A 19,537-nucleotide genomic window follows, 5' to 3' on the forward strand; every position below is an offset into this window, starting at 1 on the left:
GCGTGAAGTCAACAGACCAACAATCTAAATTGGGTTACAAATGAGTCATTTTAATTTTTTGGTGCAACATCACAACAAACAATTTCACATGAGGTATTCAAAGGGATTTTCTTAAGTTGTTGTTACAAAATGTCCCACCATGATTGACATTTAAAGTGTTGTGTTTTAAGCCTTTGGTTGGTTAGCCACATTCATTAGTTAGTCTAACACATGGACGAGAATGGCACAATAAGTATGGTGGGTGAGTCCTAGTTTAGGAACCCAGACACAAACCCATGTCAAATACAATATTTCCCTCAATTTGGCCTCATTAAAGCTTTTGTATGGAGTCATTTATTCCTGCTTCCAACAGTGGGATCAACCAGTATTTCAAATATACTAACATATTGGAAAAGGAGAAATGGTTTTACAAATGTGGAAAAATAGCTTTAGTCTCCTCTTGACCTTTTGTTTTTGGTTGAACTCTTGATTCTTGGGCTTTCATAACTATTACAGTAAGTCACATGATTCTAGTTTGGTACAATGAATAGGTAACGTTGATTACAGCAAGATCCTCCTTGCTTGGATTGTCACCTACTTTTTTGGTCTTGAAAATGATTATATACAGATTATTGGTAAATATGACTTCTGTAGTGCACTGGACTACGCTTTGGCTGGATGGGTCTTGGTTGCTCCTGTAACAGATTGATTCCAGCACATTTGGTTTTGAAAAAAACATGAGAGACAGATGGACAGACAGATAGATAGACAGACACCCTGAAAGGATGGAATCTTTGGTTAAGAAACTTCTTTGCACACAACATCTCACACAGTTGAGGTAGATGGGTAAGTATTCATGTACACAGGGGGACAAAGGGAACACTGGGGTTACGGAGTCAAAAGACTTCCTCTACAGTCACAACTTCATGTCAATCTCTCAGTTCCAATTTCAAATGCTGAACCTAAAAATACTGTGTTACTTAGCACATCTCACTGGAGCAGACTTCACTATCTTTGGATTTCTAGTGTACTAATTTATAGTACAAAATAATATCAGAGGGTAACCATGCATATTCAGATATACTTTGGTATATAATGTACCTGTGTTTTTAAGCCCCGGAAGAGTTTCTGAAGAGTTTCTAAACATCCTCGACTAAGACATACTTTTACTTTTAGAAATACATTTCTTTACAATCCACTAGGGGGTGCAACAGGCTAAATTGATGACAGACCACCTGCAATAGTCTATCAACTCTCCATACAAAGGGGAGTTCTCTCCCTCAGTCAAGACAGAGAAGACAATGACTGAGAAGTCTCTCCCCATTTGAAGGCAGACTCTATTCTAAAATATGGGCAGCGGAAAAATAAAGGTGTCATGGGGACCTATCCTATTGTCTTTGATAGAACACCATATGACAAGCTAGAAAAAAAGGAACATCAAAACTGGTAGGGGTTTTCATGTTCCCTGCACCAGACTGGGCCCCCTCCATCGGTCACAGCATGCTTACAATTGTTGCTCATTAAACTTTAATTCTACTCTATTGTGCCCTTGCACCCCCCCTCCCAAAACATTGCACCCTGTTCAGGGGTGATTCAGCCACCTCTCTGATCTCCCCGCCCCCTTTGAATGCCCCTAAGCCCACGGGTCTGGCCAGGAGCGGACCCTTAGACCAGATACGCAGAGAGGAGACGGATGAAAAAGGCTCCCTTTGAAGTTTGCAAAAGTCGATGGCCTCTTTCATGACCGCCCGTCTTTCAAGTGCATGCTGTGAAGGGGCCCCCACAACACGCCCCTCCCAAGGTTAAAGACAGGAGAGGCGCAAGCTAGCTGGTGGACAAGCTATCCCTCCCCACTACCCACCAAAGCAGAACCGAGAAAACGCTTGAGGAGCCTGTGGAACTGAGAAGACTGGCAGAAGGGATGAGTCTGGAGGATGGTGAAATCACATTGAGCAGGACATAGACAGGAGTGTGTACACTGCAGCAAGGGGAGTCACTACTATGCAAACCTCGAGGAAGATGCACAGCATGCATGTTTCCATGGGGTCTCAAAGGATTCACACTTAAGAGCCTGAAATGCTCCGTAAGTGCATCCCTGGACACTCGAGATACTCTGCTGAACGGTGTTTGAACACAATTCTACAAGCAACCTGTGAACCTATGAGATGTCACATTACCACAACATTCAAACAAGCCTTGGCATAAGACCTGACCACAGAGACATTTGCCAATAGTAAAGAAATCCCCATTATTCTACAAAACAAAGGCCTTCAAGAGAGAGATACGTAACATCACTGGGAGTCGGGGAGAGGAAAGGGGTTTAGGCCATACATTCAGGGAGGACAATCTTAATCTTTGGTATTACGATGGGATTCTACAACTAAAAGTGCCCATCAGAAAAAAAATCAGTTTTACACAGACATACAAAGCATTATTAAATAAATACTTACAGTATATAGATAGCATAAATAAATTACCAAATAAATAGAGAGAACGGAAAAGAAAAACAATAAATACACAAATGCAGTAATAAATACATCGATCAGTTCAGCAATTGCTTTTTAAATTCTTGCTCCAATGAAACTGGTTATAAGGAGGCATGTTAAAACCGTCCCTTGAGGAACTAAAATGACCTTGTTGTATGTAGCAGGACTGGAACAACAACTCATACTTCCATTGGATTTCTATAAGTAGAGCAATGTGCTTGAAATCTGTACAAAAGGGCTGAAAGAATCACATTCCTCCATTTTCTAGGCGTCTGTAAAAAAAGATTTGCAATGGAGCCGAGGTTTGTTCAGTTAAGTGTTTTGAAACATGAGTGGAAAAAATACTACACCATTACTATACATTGTGTTACAAGTACTTCTTTCCTTTGCGTCCGTCGTGTTCAAAGGGTTTTGGTTGAGTCAAAATGGCTACAGAGCTTTTGTTTGGTAGGTCAGTCAACGTCTTAAAGCTGGAGGGTTGCATCAAAAAGTCTCTGACTTGGCATCCCTTGAAATTCAGCCCTTGTTTACTGATTCTGTCCCGATTTAAAGTGAGACACACCAAGGTTGCTCCTTGAAAACTGATTCATTCAAGCTGGAACCGTTGTCAAGAAGTGTAAAATAAAAGTCAAGGTTCTCGTGACAGGTAATGATTGAAAACGGAGAATCGTAGAGAGCAAAATAACCTCCTGATCATCCAAAGAGTTCTGCAGTCCTGCGAACCATGTTATATGGGGACACATGCCGCATTCTTTAGAAAACGTGATGGAGCTATGATTTTGTCACAATCCCCATGTTATTCTCTGTGACCTTCGTCTTGATTCTTCAGAGAAACAAAGGACATAAGAAGATGAAGATCTGTCGATATAACGGGTGGTGAAAATTGTATTTAGGGGTTTTATGCAATGCAGTGATGCCTCTTGATTTTTCTTTCTAGGAGGGAGATGAAATTAGCCATGAGGGCAAAAACAATATGTCTCCTCCTGATTATTAATAGCCTCATAACCATATTATTCCTTGTGTAATTATTTATATTAATTTGTTTTTGATCTTTAACTCTGGATTGTTGGAAAATGACCCATAAGTAAGCATTTCACTGTTAGTCTACACCTTTTGTTAACGAAGCATGTGACAAATGAAATTTGATTTGATAACCTACCATATTCAAAATGACTGTTAAGGAAATATAGAAATCAAGGGTGCTCACTGTTACCATCTTAAAATTCAAATAAACTATTCACCCACGACCATTCAAATTATAGGAACTTGTCTCAAACAAGTTCTCATATTATTTTGGGTATCACCCCTTCAATATCAAGGAGTGCTCAACTTTGGTGTGAAATGCTCTGTGATAATTCTTCATAAAAACGAAACTACGCCAACTCCATCACACCCTCTGATAATGAGGAGTACATTATTACGCCTGATCTCTACCTAGACCAGTCTATGTGCCCTCTGCTGCCACGACGCCCACCCAGCCCACATCTATCCCATCAGGCCGTGCTGCAGGACACAGCAGAGGAGGACACGCTGGAGCCCGAGGAGCCTGTGGAGGAGGGTCGGCCCTCTTCTGCCCACTTGTTGACATTGCGGCGCCGGGCGTTCATGAAGAAGTTGCTGACGGTGGAGAGCTCCAGGCCCAGCTGCTGGGAGATGGTGACCTGGAGGTCCTTGGCTGGCCGGTGGTTTTCCCGGAAGATGGCCAATAGGGTACGCCTCTGGAGGTCTGTGAACACCAGCCTGGTGCGCTTGGGGCCCTGGTTGCGCTCCAGTTTACTCTGCTCCTGCTCCTTCCGCTTGCAAGCTATAGGCATAAGAAGTATAAAAATGGGTTAGCTAAAACAGATTGGCTAGCTAACTAGGACAAATGGATTAGCTGAGAGAAAGTGGATTTGTTGAAGGAAAACAGATTAGCTAAGCAAGTTTGATTCGCTAAAAGAGATGAATCAGCAACTTGTTTCACTGCACAGTTGGTAAAGTAAACCTAATCCACCAGAAATCAAGACATTAGGCTGTCACACTTTTACATGCAAGTAGGCCACTCAACTTGGATAAATGCTTACTAGACAACTAGACTAGGCCTAAATACTTGTTGTCATGGTCATGGACATTATCCTCCACCTGCAAGAAAATACATAAAGTAGGCTACAGATAAATAACAAATAAACAGGTTCTTCTAGGCACGCATTTCATTTTTTAGTGAATAGGTCTACATTTACATTTACATTTTAGTCATTTAGCAGACTTACAGTTCATCTTAAGATAGCTAGGTGGGACAACCACATATTCATTTCAGAATTAGCCTATGCTAGATTAGAGCATAAAATAAAAAGTCAATGTTACCTCCTGCACAACAACATTGGCTACTTTAATTGCCTACCTGCAGTTTTGGATTATGTTGCTGCTATTATTGACTATCAACGGTTTGTTAAATTAGTGTTACAGTTTTCCCAAAAAAAAAGACACATTTACTGGTAAAACTCGGCTACAATGTTACTTCACTTTCATTTGGAATTTCAGTTCGACTAAATTCCAAATCGTTGTTTTCCGTTGACAGTTATCCAGGACAGAGGACAGAGATGTAGCAACGGGGGCAGAGGCTACCATTCTACAGGAATAACAGACGTTTTCCAAGGCAAAAAAGAGAAGCCAACTTGAGGCAGGCAAAATTGGCCATGCCAACCAAATAGCATCCAAATGTAGACTATAAGTAGCCTGCAAGCAATTTTTGCAGTAAAGTCCCTAAATGCTTTTTGCATTAGGATAGTAAATGTCTAAGTGCAAGTCTGTGCATTCACAGGAGAGTGAAAAGTGTTTATGCTCCATAGGCTATTCACACACAATTGCAGTCCAGGATCATAGTATACAGTAGCCAGTGCAGTCCTCGTGAGGGAAAATAATATAATGTCTCTGAGAGAAAATGCAGTAATTTGAAATGACCCACTTACAATGTTATATTGTTCAACGTTTACATGTAGCCTAATTAGAGTGCTGAGATAAAACTGTATAGGCTATAGGCTGTGTCTGCAGTGCATCCATTTGAGGATTAGATAATACAAAGTGTATGGGCTACTCTGCCCACAACTAAACATTTGACCACATGTACAAGTAGGCCTACCATAGATACTGTATGTACTGGAAACACTACACCCACCGTTGTCTTCGTAAACTAAGACAGCCCCTCCCCCCCCTTTCTTCCTCATTTTCCCTCCTCTTCCCCTCCGACTTGCCTTAGTGGACACTCCAACATCATTAGTTTCTCATAAAAGTCATTTACATGAGGCGGAGAGAGTGAGTGATAATCACTTTAGGGGGGACTAATTTATTTTCTATTAAATAGGTTACGTCAGAGGGGATTGAAACAAGCAGAGTCTGCACTGCTCCGAGTGTTCAGAAGCCCTAAGTGGACTAAAACATATTTGGGTGACTCTTGTAATTACCTAAATGCACACTTTTAAGACATCTCAATCAGCAGTGTGTGGTTGTATTGCTTTTTTGCTGATGGTGATGGTATTTTTAAAGCGTAAGCAGGGCACACCACACACACAGCGAGGCTGCCCCCAGTCTCAAAGAAAGGCGCTGAGATGTTCAATAGATAGATTGGCTTACTGTATATCTCCCCATTGAAAATCATCTCGCACATTGAGGGTTGATAGGCCTGATATTTGCTGTAAAACCACAGTAGTGCATATGATAAACGGCAACTCAAAGACAATTTATAAATATTTTATCATTAGGACATTTATTAGCAGCGCCATTAAATGACGACATTTCAAATTCACTAGGGCTAGGCCTATAGCTGAGGTCTAGTTTAGCTAATGTGAATGTTGTGCATTAATACATTGTGCTGTAATTCCCACTGTATATTCACTCTGAATCATTATCTGAAGGAAATGTTAGACTCTGGGATGTCTAACCTCTTGTCAACTTGTGATTACAGGGCCTGTTAGCTTTTAGGCATCTACAGCTCATTTACATTTCTGAGAGTTATCGAGCCATGTCTCATTAAAATCTGAACGGCCTGAAATGTCAAACGTCAATATTACCACAACTAAAATAAATATGTTTTCCCAACTGCTACATGTTTTACTGGCATTATATGTTCATACCATGTCAATAAGAAGACTGCAGCTATAGAACCCATACTGTACTGTGCTCAGAAACACATAGTAATGAAAGCAATGAGATGAAAGTAGTGGTTAGCTTGCTTGTACTGTGGAATTATGGGTTGTTGGAGGAGTCAGGGTGTCCTACTCCTCTTTTTTTCCTCCGCCCCTCCATCCTGTCCTTTTGTCCCTCCCTCACTGGCGATCATAACGCCAACCATTAAGTAAATGCTTCCTTATGCTGTAATCATGTGTAAAAGGCTTGCAATTACCATGCTATAAATCCCTGGCACCGGGGCTACTCCTGGAGACATAAATATTCCCCTATAGGCTTCTTATGATCGTGGGAACAGCCCCTGATCATGATGTATGCCCTTGTCTCGTGTTGCTGAAACGTGATCGAAAGCCCTTTCCCTACCCCCCGGCGTCTGAACCTCCACCCCCCTCCTAGCCGACCCCCTCCCTGTCTCCCCCCTCCAGCCCCAGCCCACCCCCTGCTGATTTCTTGGGCCAGGGGCTGATAGAAATTATTGATTAAATCTGTGCAGCTCAGACTCCTCGACCCATAGAGGCGGGTTAACCCCTTCAGCGCCAGAATGGGGAGCTGCAACAACCCGATAAAAACAACATTGTTTGTTTGGGAGACTGTGCTGTTAAAACCATACTGGAATGTTACGCATTTTTCACATGCAAATATTTCCCTTGTGACCTTTGAGCTAGGATAACTGAACTGAATATAATAGTGTACATACAGTGGATTGGCTTCATGGCTTTCATTACTGGGGGATGGCGCAGCCACTGGACCTGAGACATAAACCGCATTGACCTTTCTTATTCATTTAGACCTTCAGTCAAGGGCTTCAGCCATCATCTTTAAAGTTAGGTTCCTTGATCCCTCACGACTTAAAGTGTTCAAGCACCACTGTGTGGTCTTTAGCTGCACCTTGCCTTCTTCTCTGACTAAAGCCTGATTGCCTCCTCCACAGCCTGAGGTTAGCCTGAAGATGCATCTAGAGAGCATAACCACTAAACAGGAGAGAGAAAAAATAACCTTCTCCATGTAAGCTCTTCAGAATGTCTCCACATAAAGAGAAATATTAGAAGACGATGACATGACATAATCAGGTCCACCATTTATCCTAAAGCTTTGCATAATAAAACATTTTGTTGAGGGAAGATAACTGGCATGATAAAAATAAACATGGAGAGCTGGCTGAGATACTGACATGCTGAAGGAGCTGGTGGGTATTTAAGGGAGAGTTGCATTAAGGTGGATCATCTTAAAACTTGAGGCGTGACGCAAACAACATTTGAGCTATCTTCAGACTAGGGAGCACAGGGCACTGTGCATTCTAATTCCAGTCTCGATCTGCCGATGTGGTCGAGGTATGTGTGTGCAAGGCGTGCTGCTCTTTCCCATGGAAATCAATAGAGGCTTGTAATTAAACAAAAGGGGGTTGGCCGGGAAGGGAAAAACAACCCCCTCAGAAAGTAGGTTATGTAGAAAAGTGCAGAGCTGTCCAAATTGTGCCTTTGCCAATAACTAAATATGCAAGTTTAGTCTGTGTGGGGGAGAAGCATTGTCAAATGTTAGTACGCTCGCAATATATTCCCCACGTAAGCTCCTTCATTTTTTATGACTAGGATTGATCTGCTCCTTGAATTTGGAGCAGTGAGTCGTGGAAAAAATATATATGACTGTGGAGGTAAAATAACAAGAATACTGCAGGATCATCCAAATTGTTTGGTCATCTATGATAAAAAGGTGGTGTTTTCTCAAAATGAAAAAAAGTATTATGTTTACAGATCGCACAACACCTCAGTGGCAGGGGGAAAACATTTCCTTCCTTGCACAATAACACTGCTTCAAGTAAAGATTGTATGCATTGAAGATATACTGTAGACAACAAAACTGTCACACAACAGAAACTCTGCAAATCTAAACAAGATAATTCATCACTTGTAACTGGGTTGAGTATGATTAGTGTAACATTTTGTCGAACTGAGGATGTACACGTGTTCAGAGAGCTAAACAATCAAAGATCAATAATTGTGAGAGGATTGCAAGAGTGCACAATCATTACTTATGAGCCCTATTGTGTTTTTGGGCTTAATCAGTTGGGCTGCTGACAGATAGCGAAAAGCTGTGATCAACTGTGCTTGCTTACACAGCTCACAGCCCCCTGCCGACATACACACACTCCTCTCAGCCCATATCATATTACTGTGTTCACTTGGATCTCTTTCTGTGCTTCGTGTATCAAATGGGTTCTCAGTCCCTATGGAGTGACAACACTGTAACATGGCACTGTATATTGATATGCACTTCTTCAGTGCATATCCCCAAAGAATATAAAATGTCAACCAACAAATCATGCCCTGCCTTTTAAAAATACCTATTTTTTTTTCATAATGTTGTTTTATCTTGTACTCCCATTTCACCAATATTCATTTTATTGTTCCCAGACATGGGGATTTCATATGAAGTGTGGGTGAAAGCACAGGTGTATGTTTCCACAACAGAAACAACATTTCCTAACTATCTCCCCAACTCTTAACTTCAGGCATGCACAAACAAATCGTATTTTTTGGTGATTTCAAAAGTTCTTAAACCACCAACAATAATCCTTGTAATTATGATCTCCATGGTTCATTTAAGAATGGAAAATGTCCATTCTAATGGTTTAACTAGATCAAAATAAATTGTGTACCCTGCTCCTTGAATGATCTGTAACATGTATTTTGTGAGCGCCTAAAATGTGAGAGTCATGACTGTGCAAACTATGAACCTATCATTCAAACCTATCCTTTAGGAACATAGGAAAATAATTACTTGTTTTTCATTCCTCTGAGCAGCATACAGATCTTGTTGGATTTTTTTAGAAAACATGGAGAGAGAGAGAGGTGGAGAGAAATGGAAAGAGATCTTACCCTCCAGCCGCAGTGAGGCCATCCTTTGAAACTCGGGCTCCTGCAGCCAGCGGGACATCCTCTTGAAGGTCTCGCGGCCAGACTTGAGCTTGCCCCAGGGCTTGGGGTTCCTCAGGAGGTCAGACAGAGTGCCCTGTGACCTACACAGCACCCTCTCTGCAAAGATGGCCTGGGGGATGCTGTACCTCTTCAGCTCAGTGATGATCCTCTGGGCCACGTCCCTGGTGTCGATCTCCTCTCCAGCCCCTCCACCTCCACTGCCCTGAGAGCTGGGCAGCATGCCCTCACTGCTGGGCGAAGAGGACGAGGAGTGGGGGAGCTCCCCGGCCTTTGAGGACTGCTGGCTGGGGTGGTGGTGGTGTTGGTAGTGCTGACTGTAGATGTGAGGATGGTGGCTGGGCGCGTGTTGGTGAGCCTCCATCTTGTTCAGCTGATGGCTGACCGACGAGTCGCCGCCCAGCCCTGGAGGGGACATCTCCCTGCCGAAGTCCGCCGTCCTGCAGAAGATGTTGCCCCCGTGGACCTCGTAACCACTTGGAAGCATCTGGCCACCATTGCCGTTGGGGCTGTTTCCCAGGCTCCCGTAACCGTGCATGGGTGTCCCCAAGCCAGAGCCTGTAGAAGGTGGCGAAAGGCTCTGCGTCATCCCCAGATCTTTGCCGTAAGGGTTGTAGAAGTTGCCACCCAGGCCTCTGTCCTCACGCATGAGAGTAAAGCTCCCGATGACATTGCTGACCGGCAGGCAGGGATGGTGGTGGTGATGGTGGTGGTGAAATTTGTCATCGAAGGGCTGCAGGGGGGTTAGTGTGGTGTACGTGCTGCCACAGCTAGATGGAGCATCTCCTCCATAGCCCAACGCTGACATGGAGTGGTCGAAACCTGGAGGTCGGTGCTCAGGCTCCAGGGACATGGAGTGCCCCCCAAGGGAGGGCCTGGGGAAAGCAGCTGAAAGGTCCCGTGAATGCAGCATCGCTCTGCCATCCTGACTGTGGAGCTCAGAGTGGATTTGGACAGACATCTCCCCTAGGCTTCCATCCATTTTGAATTCAGTGAATGTATCTTTTTTTCTATTGATCTTGTTGTTTCAGTAGCCTAGTTGTTGTTTAACAGTAGCCTAATAGTCTGGATGGCCCTCTTCTGTTGCACAATACTATGGATTTATTGATTTCTGAATGGATTGATTTATGAGCTTATATGCTGTCTAATTAATTATCTGATAACAACATAAGTAGTGTCTTTAAACTCCTTCAAACTCCAGGAAATCGAGTGTGAAGCAGCTTCAGTAAGATTAACTATCACATTATTTGGATTTGTGCTACAACACTCTTCTCGTCCTTTCTTTGGTGCTAGACTGTGTTCTTCGGCAGAATCGTCGCTCTTTTGCCTGCGGGAGATCAAATGTTTACTCGCCTGTATTTTAGTTGTAGCCTACTCATGCAATAGTGACGTCTAGGCTATTGTAGACTATCACCACAGTCACAAGCATTTCAAACATTAAGAGTAATTTTTCATTTCTACGAGAGCCGATCAATGCATATGTAACACAAAAAAAGACATCGAAATGTCTTCACGGGCAAATCCACTCTTACAAATCACATATTGCCTCATGCAAAGTTCTGAATACTCGATGAGCGCGCACACGATTCTTTGGACATTAACGTGCGTCATGCTTGCATATTTCTCAACACAACACGGACAACGAATTGTGGTTATATGTTCTATTTAGGAGCGTTTAAGTGGTTTTGAGATATAATGACACCAAAAATAAACAGATATGTGTCCTCTTAATTGTATAATTCCTACCTTATTCCGTTATATGAGCGCATCCGCGTCTGTTGTCCGTGGTCTGCATCTCTCCGATTGTGTCGCTTGTCTCTGGTCTTCCAGCCTGTTCGCGCAGATTCACACAATTGGTCAGATCCACGGAGGGATGCTACATACAATAAAACGAGAGGCCAAACAATTGGCGGTTAGGTATACGTCCTTTCCCTGTCCTTTGGTCTTTTTTTAAGTCAAACGTCCAACTGTAGCCTCGCTCTTCTCTACCTAGCAGCTCTCCTCTTTTTCTTTCATTATCTCGTGAGATTTTCCTCCTCCTCTTCCATCAGTCTGCTACTTCATCGATTTCAGCACCACCAACTCTTTCGCTTCTCTTCCTCCCCCCGCTCACACTCGCTCCTTTCAGTAGGCTACGTCACAGGCTTAAAAATCTGACAGATGTGCAATGAAATTCCAACTCCAATTAACCCTTTCGCTTCGGCCAACGTCTCCAGGGAGGGGGCAGGGTTTGACCAACTAGGTGAAGACGAACCCTTTCTCACAACCCCAAAGTTAAGCCTTTTTATCTAATAGCATGCAGAGCTTATGAATTATGCGAGCATCCTGACCATGGTTCAGCTATTTAATTCACCTGACCCTGGACTGCAACGGTTAGGCTCCTGTAGCTCACTGAGCTAGCCTACTGTGTTGTGCTTTTGTGTCCATCCATGCTACACAACCCTATTATTATTATATTTATCCTGATGCCGGACTGCAGATTTAACTGTAAACAATTGTTTTCTGTCCATATTTTCCTTTATTATTATTATTATTATTATTATTATTATTATTATTATTATTATTATTATTATTATTATTATTTGTACCAGTAGTAGTAGTAGTGGAGGTTGTATTATTATTTTTCTTATTATTCTTATTATTGTGTGATTATTATACTATTACCCTGTTACTAATTATAACAAATGGTATTAGTCATGAATATGCAATTACAAGAATCGCATTACTGTCTTATTGACTATTGAACATCTATTTATATTGACTACATGGTGTAGACTCTCACCACCCATTTTGGAATACCTAAATCTGTATCCCTCCATAGGGCTCATCTGAATTATATTATAATGTCCTCCTGCTTTAAAGCTTTTTTTCTCTTTTTTTGGAGATGTGAGTGGAATGTAAATCCAACTTCTTACACATAAACGTTGTCAAGTGACACGCTTGTAACTGATTCATTTAGGGGACCTCTTAATCAGCACTCAAACCACGGTTGAGCAGGCCCATTGACACCAGATTGCGCACTTCAATCTGTAGTTCTAAACAAGATCAATGAGGCCATTCGTTTAAATGCGACCTTTTTACATAAGATACTCGACCTATAGCAGATATTGCTCTGGCTTTTCATTTAACACAGCACATATTTGGTGAGTCCACTGTGTGTGTCTGTGTGTGTGTGTCTGTCTGTGTGTGTGTGTGTGTGTGTGTGTGTGTGTGTGTGTGTGTGTGTGTCAGATAGAGAGATTTGGGAGTTGAGAGAAAGAGAGGTGGTTGATACTAGGCATACTAATCATATCTAACTGTCAGTTTAATTTTCAGAGATGAGCAATTCTGGCGTTTGAAAAAATCCGTGTGCGGTGGGACCGATGCCTTCCCGGAGCAGATGCTGCCCTATCGATCCGCGCCGAGAAAGCCTGGATGGTGAGATACGTGTATGGATAGCAAGTAGCTGGAGGTAAAATGGTCAGCAGCTACAGAACGAAAATAAAAAGGTCTTTTAGGAGGTCGGGGTGAAAGTTCACCTTCTGTGGCTGGATAACTCGAGTAGGCATGCTGACACCCGAGCTTCAGCACTCAGACGCTGGCCGGGAGTATGTGGCCCTCAACTTCGCTTCATATCCGTTATAACAATATATGTTATTGTCAGAAAGACAGTAGGCTACTGTGTTTATTTTTGTCAAATCCGTACATTGATTAAGATTATACAAAAACAACACCAGGCTATTCTCGACGAAATCAAAAAGAGACTGCTGTCCAGTTATTTCTCTCTTTGCCAAAAAGCAAATATCAATAGCCTATATATATCGTCATATGGACATTGTTTTGTTTTTGACCTATGCTGCTATCGGACTAAAACACCAGCCTACTGTCATCTTCTTTAATGATTTTTGTTTGTAAAGGCTACTGCTCACATAAAAAAAAACGTGTATTCCAATGCTTAATTCATTGATTTTTTTCTAAATCTACACACTGTCCTTACCTGAATTTTATTAGCATAATAATCACATAGCCTATAGGTTTCACAGACAGAGCTCTTGCTTTGAAGGCCTACCGAACTGGATGGCACTTTCACCTCAAATAGCACACAATAATACAACATTTAGCCATTTATCTAAGACAATATATTATGATATAGGCCTATTGTAGGCTACATAGGCCTATTGCCATTATAATACCAACAATGATAACCATAATGATGACAACAATAAACGTGGGGATTTAAAAAATATATCTGTATTATTTTTGTTGAACATTAAAATATAAAATATCATACCTGACTGAAAGATCTGATGGGTTTAATCAGGATATGTTGAGGCACATATACATAATTTAAAAAAAACGTTTACTCTTATCATAAGCCTATACATTGTCATTGTATCAAATATTTCATGCTGACCGTTTCAGCGCGGCTAAAGGAGAACAGTTCCTCGATGGTCGCATGAGATCTGTGAGGAAGGAAAAGTAGGCCCACAACTCCCTTGGTAATCTATATCTGAAAATACATTTTCAGTCTTAATACTAGTTTCAAATCGCTCTAGCACTTCATACAAATCAGTTTTTGCTTTGCATTTTATTTTTAGTAAGGACTATGTGATGCATAGCCTACAGAAAAAGACATAGTCCTGCCCATTTCTATTTCCTAATGTAGACTAGTCGACATATCTGGCAAATGTTTTCACTTGACTTTTCAAATAATTATTTGAAGCATAGGCCTACATGCTTCTATATTACACAATAGCCTACTGAGTTTGATATGAGACTTGTGGATTGTAGCATTATGATCTTATTTGGTGGTGCTTTCATCTTGAGAACCCTCATACATTATTAAATCCGGTATGATTTCACTTGAAAACAGAGGCATTTCTCTGCGCAAATGATGAAAAACATGAAACCTGAAAGCGAAACCGTGTCCAGTGCCTTGGTTGTTTACCTTCCAGCCCATAAGGGACAGGGCTTTGAGACCATGCATGTTTCCTCTGCTTTAGCCAGTAGCATATAGTCCTAGATTCCTTACCAGACTAACTTTTCCTCGAATCCATTGAAGATTAGGATCAAAAGTAAGCTATAGGCCAAGTGCATGAAAATGAAATCACACGCACACAAACATGTACACACACACACGGCTTGCATCTTCATATTTACTTTTTAAGCTAACCTCAAGTTTCCTACACGCAGAGTGAATATGTTATTTGCGAAAATATCAACGCTGGACATGTGATCTGTAGGCGTGTTGTCTCACAGTTATCAGATTCCCTTTTTTTCTTGATTGAGAAAACATAATTTACGATATTTATGTACTGAATAGACTAGTTGAGTCGAATACCTTATAGGCAAATAATAAAACAAGAATAAAACACAAGGCCTTGCCCTATACTTCTGCCGATCACTAAACACTCGGTTTGGCCTATTCTGCAAGAGAAACACAAACGAACACATTCGTGGTTATTACATTTATAAACGTTTTACTCTGTATTATGAACTTTATTTATTTCATCATTATTTATGCATGCCTACTGTATGTTTAATCATAAATGCAGCCAAACCATGCAAACTTTACATGCTCGCCTGTAACAGCTTGTCATTTTTCAACAAAACCTTGCATCCAAAAGTTACTTTCCAATTTCGTTGTGTCGGTATGGGCTTATGTAGGCCTATCTCACCATATGCATAGGACACACACACTTTTATTTGAACGAGTTAACAAACCATCTGCTAATAAACTGAAAGATCTTGACATTTTAAACATTGTAAAAGCTATTCCAAACGTTCATTGTGCAGTCCATTGGATATATATTTTGATAGGCACAAAAATATAATTTTCCTGTTGTCTATTCTCTTACTAAAATACCACGTTCATTACATCAATCCCAGTTACACGAACTTTAGCATTTCAACTTTATATAAGGTCATTAACATGTCTGTTACTTGAAATAGGCCTACAGAACATGTAAAAAGTTGAAATTGTTTCAATAGTTGTCTTTAAATCAAGAAAATGTCGCCAGCTTGTTGGTCTGTTTGGGCATTATGCGGTGACATAGAGGTGTATGGATGGCATTTGGGGTTGAGTTCGGGATCTGCATAACAAATTGTAGGCTATCTGTTCCTTTTACATTATGTTCATCCAACTATATAATAAATTATCTTATATTTGGTCACATATGGGAGTGCATTTGGCCTATAAATGCTAGACTAAACTGCTAATGTCATAAATAGACAAAGGTTAGGCTATAGAGGTGATAGGCCAACTTGTAAATGGGAAATATCTATCTATTTATTTGTATTGGTTGGCAATTTGTTTGTCAGTTTCAAGAGAAAAGTTTAAATAAAGATAGCTGAATAAAAGTTATTACGAAATAGCCTTCATTGTAACCGTAGTGTTGAGTGTTTTTTAAACCGCAGAATAATTTTAAAGCAATTATCAAATCTCATTATTTCTCAAATGATTAGGCCTACCTCATGCAACATTTTTAAAACCAATACTTATAAGAAAATACTAATTTGTCTCTAAAATATATACATGTTCTTGGTGTTGTTCTCTGAAACTGTATGATGCTTCATTTTATGGTTTTTATTTCAGTAGGCCTATACATTAATTCCTAAAACGAAAACACACCCATCAACCAATCAATAAATCAATTACTACCATGACGCTTGATGCAAGAGAATAATCAATAATTGAATTCATTTGACTTGATTAGACTTCTAACATCAGAAAATAAAATAATAGGCTATTGATCTATTCATCAATGAAAAGTCTGCATGCATATTCGTGTAACTTACAACTTAAGACAATACAGTTGTTTTTAGTGTGTCAATAAATGAGTGAGTCAATAAACCGATAGACATATAACTTGATTATGCTTCTACACCGTGCTTCTACACCTGCATTACTAGCTGTTTGGGGTTTTAGGCTGGGTTTCTGTACAGCACTTCGAGATATTAGCTGATGTAAGAAGGGCTATATAAAATAAAATTGATTGATTGATTGATTATCAATTGTGGATGTACTTTTAGTTGTGGATAACGCATACTTTAGAATTAAATCAAACGCATTGTGTTTCAAACGTGGCAAACCGGGCATTAGGCCTGTTTGCTGAAGTCGTGTCAATAAAACCCTACTGTCATCTTGGAAAGCAAACTCATATTTGCTATCCAATTTTCTTCCAATATTTTGATGAGATCTAAAAGACATATCAACTGCGTTGAATGACAGGTTGACATAAATTGACGCTCAACAAGTAGCCCAGGGGTTCACTTAAGTGCCAAAAGAGCGCGAATGTAGGATACTTACCCATTTATAAATTAAGATTTTTGTGTCCTAAGATTTTTTATTTTATTCTAAAAGTATAGCAGCATATCTTACATTAACTGTATTCAGTCATTAGCCTACCAATGCCAGTAATGATATCCTAAATGTCAGGGTCAGAACAACTTTGTGCACTTATGCTTTTATGGCATACACTATTTTCTCTATGAACAGATCTAGTCATTTGACTTTAGTTTTGAATTTTTTTTACAGTTTAATATTAAACTTAGACGGCCTATAGGCAATATAATATGTTACACGTAGGCTATTTGTAACCTGTCAAACAAAAAACAAACAAAACAATTATTCAAACGTCCAATAAGATTAGCCTATATTACTGTACTTTTGTTCACACTGGTCTCAATTCAATTAAAGCAATAATTATAATACATCGCAGAAATGGTCTCATTTCAATTAAAGCAATAGATTATAATACATCGTAGATTGTTTTTGCCCTAGCCTAATAATTGAGGAGTATCGACTTTTCGATGCATCGAGTTTTCAGATTAAGACACGTGTGTGCAGCCAGGTGCAGCTGTTGGCTAAAGTTATGGCATAAATGTTATCAACATGAGGGTCTTCGATAAAACAACATGTTGAGTTGTTTTAGCTTAGTTCAGTTAGCTTAGTTCAGTGTAGGCTAAGTGTGTGTGTGTGTGTGTGTGTGTGTGTGTGTGTGTGTGTGTGTGTGTTCGTGCGTGTGTGCATATTTGTTGATGTTTAGCCTAATCAATATATGCATCTTGCATATTTACAAATGTAGGCCTAAATATCACATCGCTATTATAGTTAGAATAATTACAGGCATCCATTCTTTATGTTAATGACATTATCTTACTGCTAATTTTTCCTTCTGAAAGAGGGAAAAACGATTTTATATACAACCTTCTGCTCGACGGGTTAGAAGGGTCGATATAGTTGCGCTTTGTTTTACTCTCTGGCTCTGGTACACATCTTACACTAACTTTATAAGAGTTCTGTAAAGTTTGAACATTAGCATTAAACAACTGACTTTGCTTTTGCAGTTTCCTACAGGAACATATGAGTGCAGTAGAGTTAAACACAGTAAAATTGGTCTTGTGTAACTAAAACCCAAAACATGTATAAAGAAAACTGCCTCTTGTCAAAGATAATGAGATATAAATATTGCCTCTATGTCATGGTTACAATCTCACCTTATTCCTCCTGGTCAATAAAATATTTAGAGCCATCTTTTTGTTGCATAACTTTAAAGCCACTGTCTGGGATTTGAGAAGCTGTTCACCAGTCATTTAATGAGGTTAAAGGCCCAATACAGCCGTTTTTGTATCAATTTCAAATCATTTCTGGGTAACAATTAAGTACCTTACTGTAATATATTAAAATGGGCAAAGCTTTTTAGCAAAAAACTATTTCTCAAGCAAGACTTTTGCTAGGACTGTCTTGAAGTGGTCTGAGTGGGGAGGGGAAACTGAAAACTAGCTGTTATTGGCAGAGAGGTTTGGAACTCTCTTATTTGTCTATTATCAATTTATGATGTCACCATGGAAAGCCGAAACTCCCACCCTGTCACAGTTCTTGCGTCTCGAGCCCTGTGTGAATTTGAAAGGGGTTACATTTCCCTAGCCCCATCCCTCAGCTGTATACCGAAACAAGTGGCAGGGACCCCATTTTGTTTGTTTTTCAAATCCCAGAATATAGTTTTAAAGAATCCATGCATGGTACCTACTGAAAATATTCTAAAAGTACCTATTTATGATTATTCTACAATAAATCTAATAGAATCTCAGAAAAGATTGTGATTGCACAACACTACATTTTTTATTGCGGCCTATTGCGGCTAATGCCTTGGTTGTCTTGTGATACCTATGACTATGTTGATGATGCAATATATTTTGGTTCTTGCATATTCTATTTTATTTTCTATTCTACCTATAGTTCAACTGATTTGATTCCAAAGCAAACTCAAATGAACACCCCCTCTCTCCCTCTTTCTTCCCGACCCCCCTCCCTCTTTCGCTTCTCTTCTCTCTCTCTCTTCTCTCTCTCTCTCTCTTCTCTCTCTGTCCCTCTTTCTCTCTCTCTCTCTCTCTCCCTCTCTCTCTGTCTCTCTCTCTCTCTCTCTGTCTCTCTCTCATGCCCCCCCCAACACACACGCACACAAACAAACCCTGCCGTTCTATCATCTCCCTCCTTGCATGCCCTCCACACCTTTCAGTCCCGCTTGGAATAAAAACCAATTTCTCAGAAATATCCATAACCATCCTATGAATTCCCTAATCATAACTGCTTGGCAATGTATGACCATTTGCCACGGTGCATTAGAGATATCACTTATGAAACATTTACATATAGATTAACATCATACGTACTGTTCTATTTTCTATCATGATAATGCTTGCCTTGGCCTGTCAGCATGAGAGTGTGTTTCTCTTACAGCCAAGAGTATCAGTCTTTGCGGGTTAGCTCAGTGTTGTCCAGTCGGTGTTGTTTGGGGTTTCAAGCCGGCAGCATCGCTCTCGTCTGTTTGCCTGTCAGGTCAGCATCTGCATCCATTTCCCCCTCCTCTCCCATCCTCTGTTCCGCAGCCTCAGCCTGCTCCGGAGCTCTCCTCAAATTATCCCCTGCTTTTCGTTCCTTGTCCTGTGTTTTTAATCCGTTCTGCATCCTCTGCCTGAGCTCTGTCTCCCTGCGTG

General features: G+C 40.5%; 1 protein-coding gene across 2 annotated transcripts; it reads right to left on the minus strand.

The window, feature by feature from the left end:
- Nucleotides 1-29: 29 nt before the first annotated feature.
- Nucleotides 30-19,537, minus strand: LOC121543124 (hepatocyte nuclear factor 6). Of its 2 annotated transcripts, none has more exons than XM_045217456.1 (4): nt 19,279-19,537; nt 11,306-11,435; nt 9,503-10,886; nt 30-4,269 (listed from the first exon to the last, which is right to left on the minus strand). In XM_045217456.1, exons 3-4 carry the CDS (start codon nt 10,539-10,541, stop codon nt 3,959-3,961), a joined length of 1,350 nt encoding a protein of 449 aa, XP_045073391.1. In that variant the 5' UTR covers nt 10,542-10,886; nt 11,306-11,435; nt 19,279-19,537; the 3' UTR covers nt 30-3,958. The 2 variants fall into 2 exon arrangements, with proteins under 2 accessions (XP_045073391.1, XP_045073390.1); XM_045217455.1 differs by having other exon boundaries at nt 19,214-19,537.

Source organism: Coregonus clupeaformis, unplaced genomic scaffold (assembly GCF_020615455.1).
Source record: "Coregonus clupeaformis isolate EN_2021a unplaced genomic scaffold, ASM2061545v1 scaf1063, whole genome shotgun sequence".
NCBI classification, from domain to species: Eukaryota; Metazoa; Chordata; class Actinopteri; order Salmoniformes; family Salmonidae; genus Coregonus; species Coregonus clupeaformis.

Coding starts and splice junctions, on each gene's coding strand:
- LOC121543124 (XM_045217456.1), bottom strand. CDS start 10,541: ATGGATGGAAGCCTAGGGGAGATGTCTGTCCAAATCCACTCTGAGCTC. Junction 4,270..9,502: donor GGCCTCACTGCGGCTGGAGG/GTAAGATCTCTT, acceptor TTATGCCTATAG/CTTGCAAGCGGAAGGAGCAG.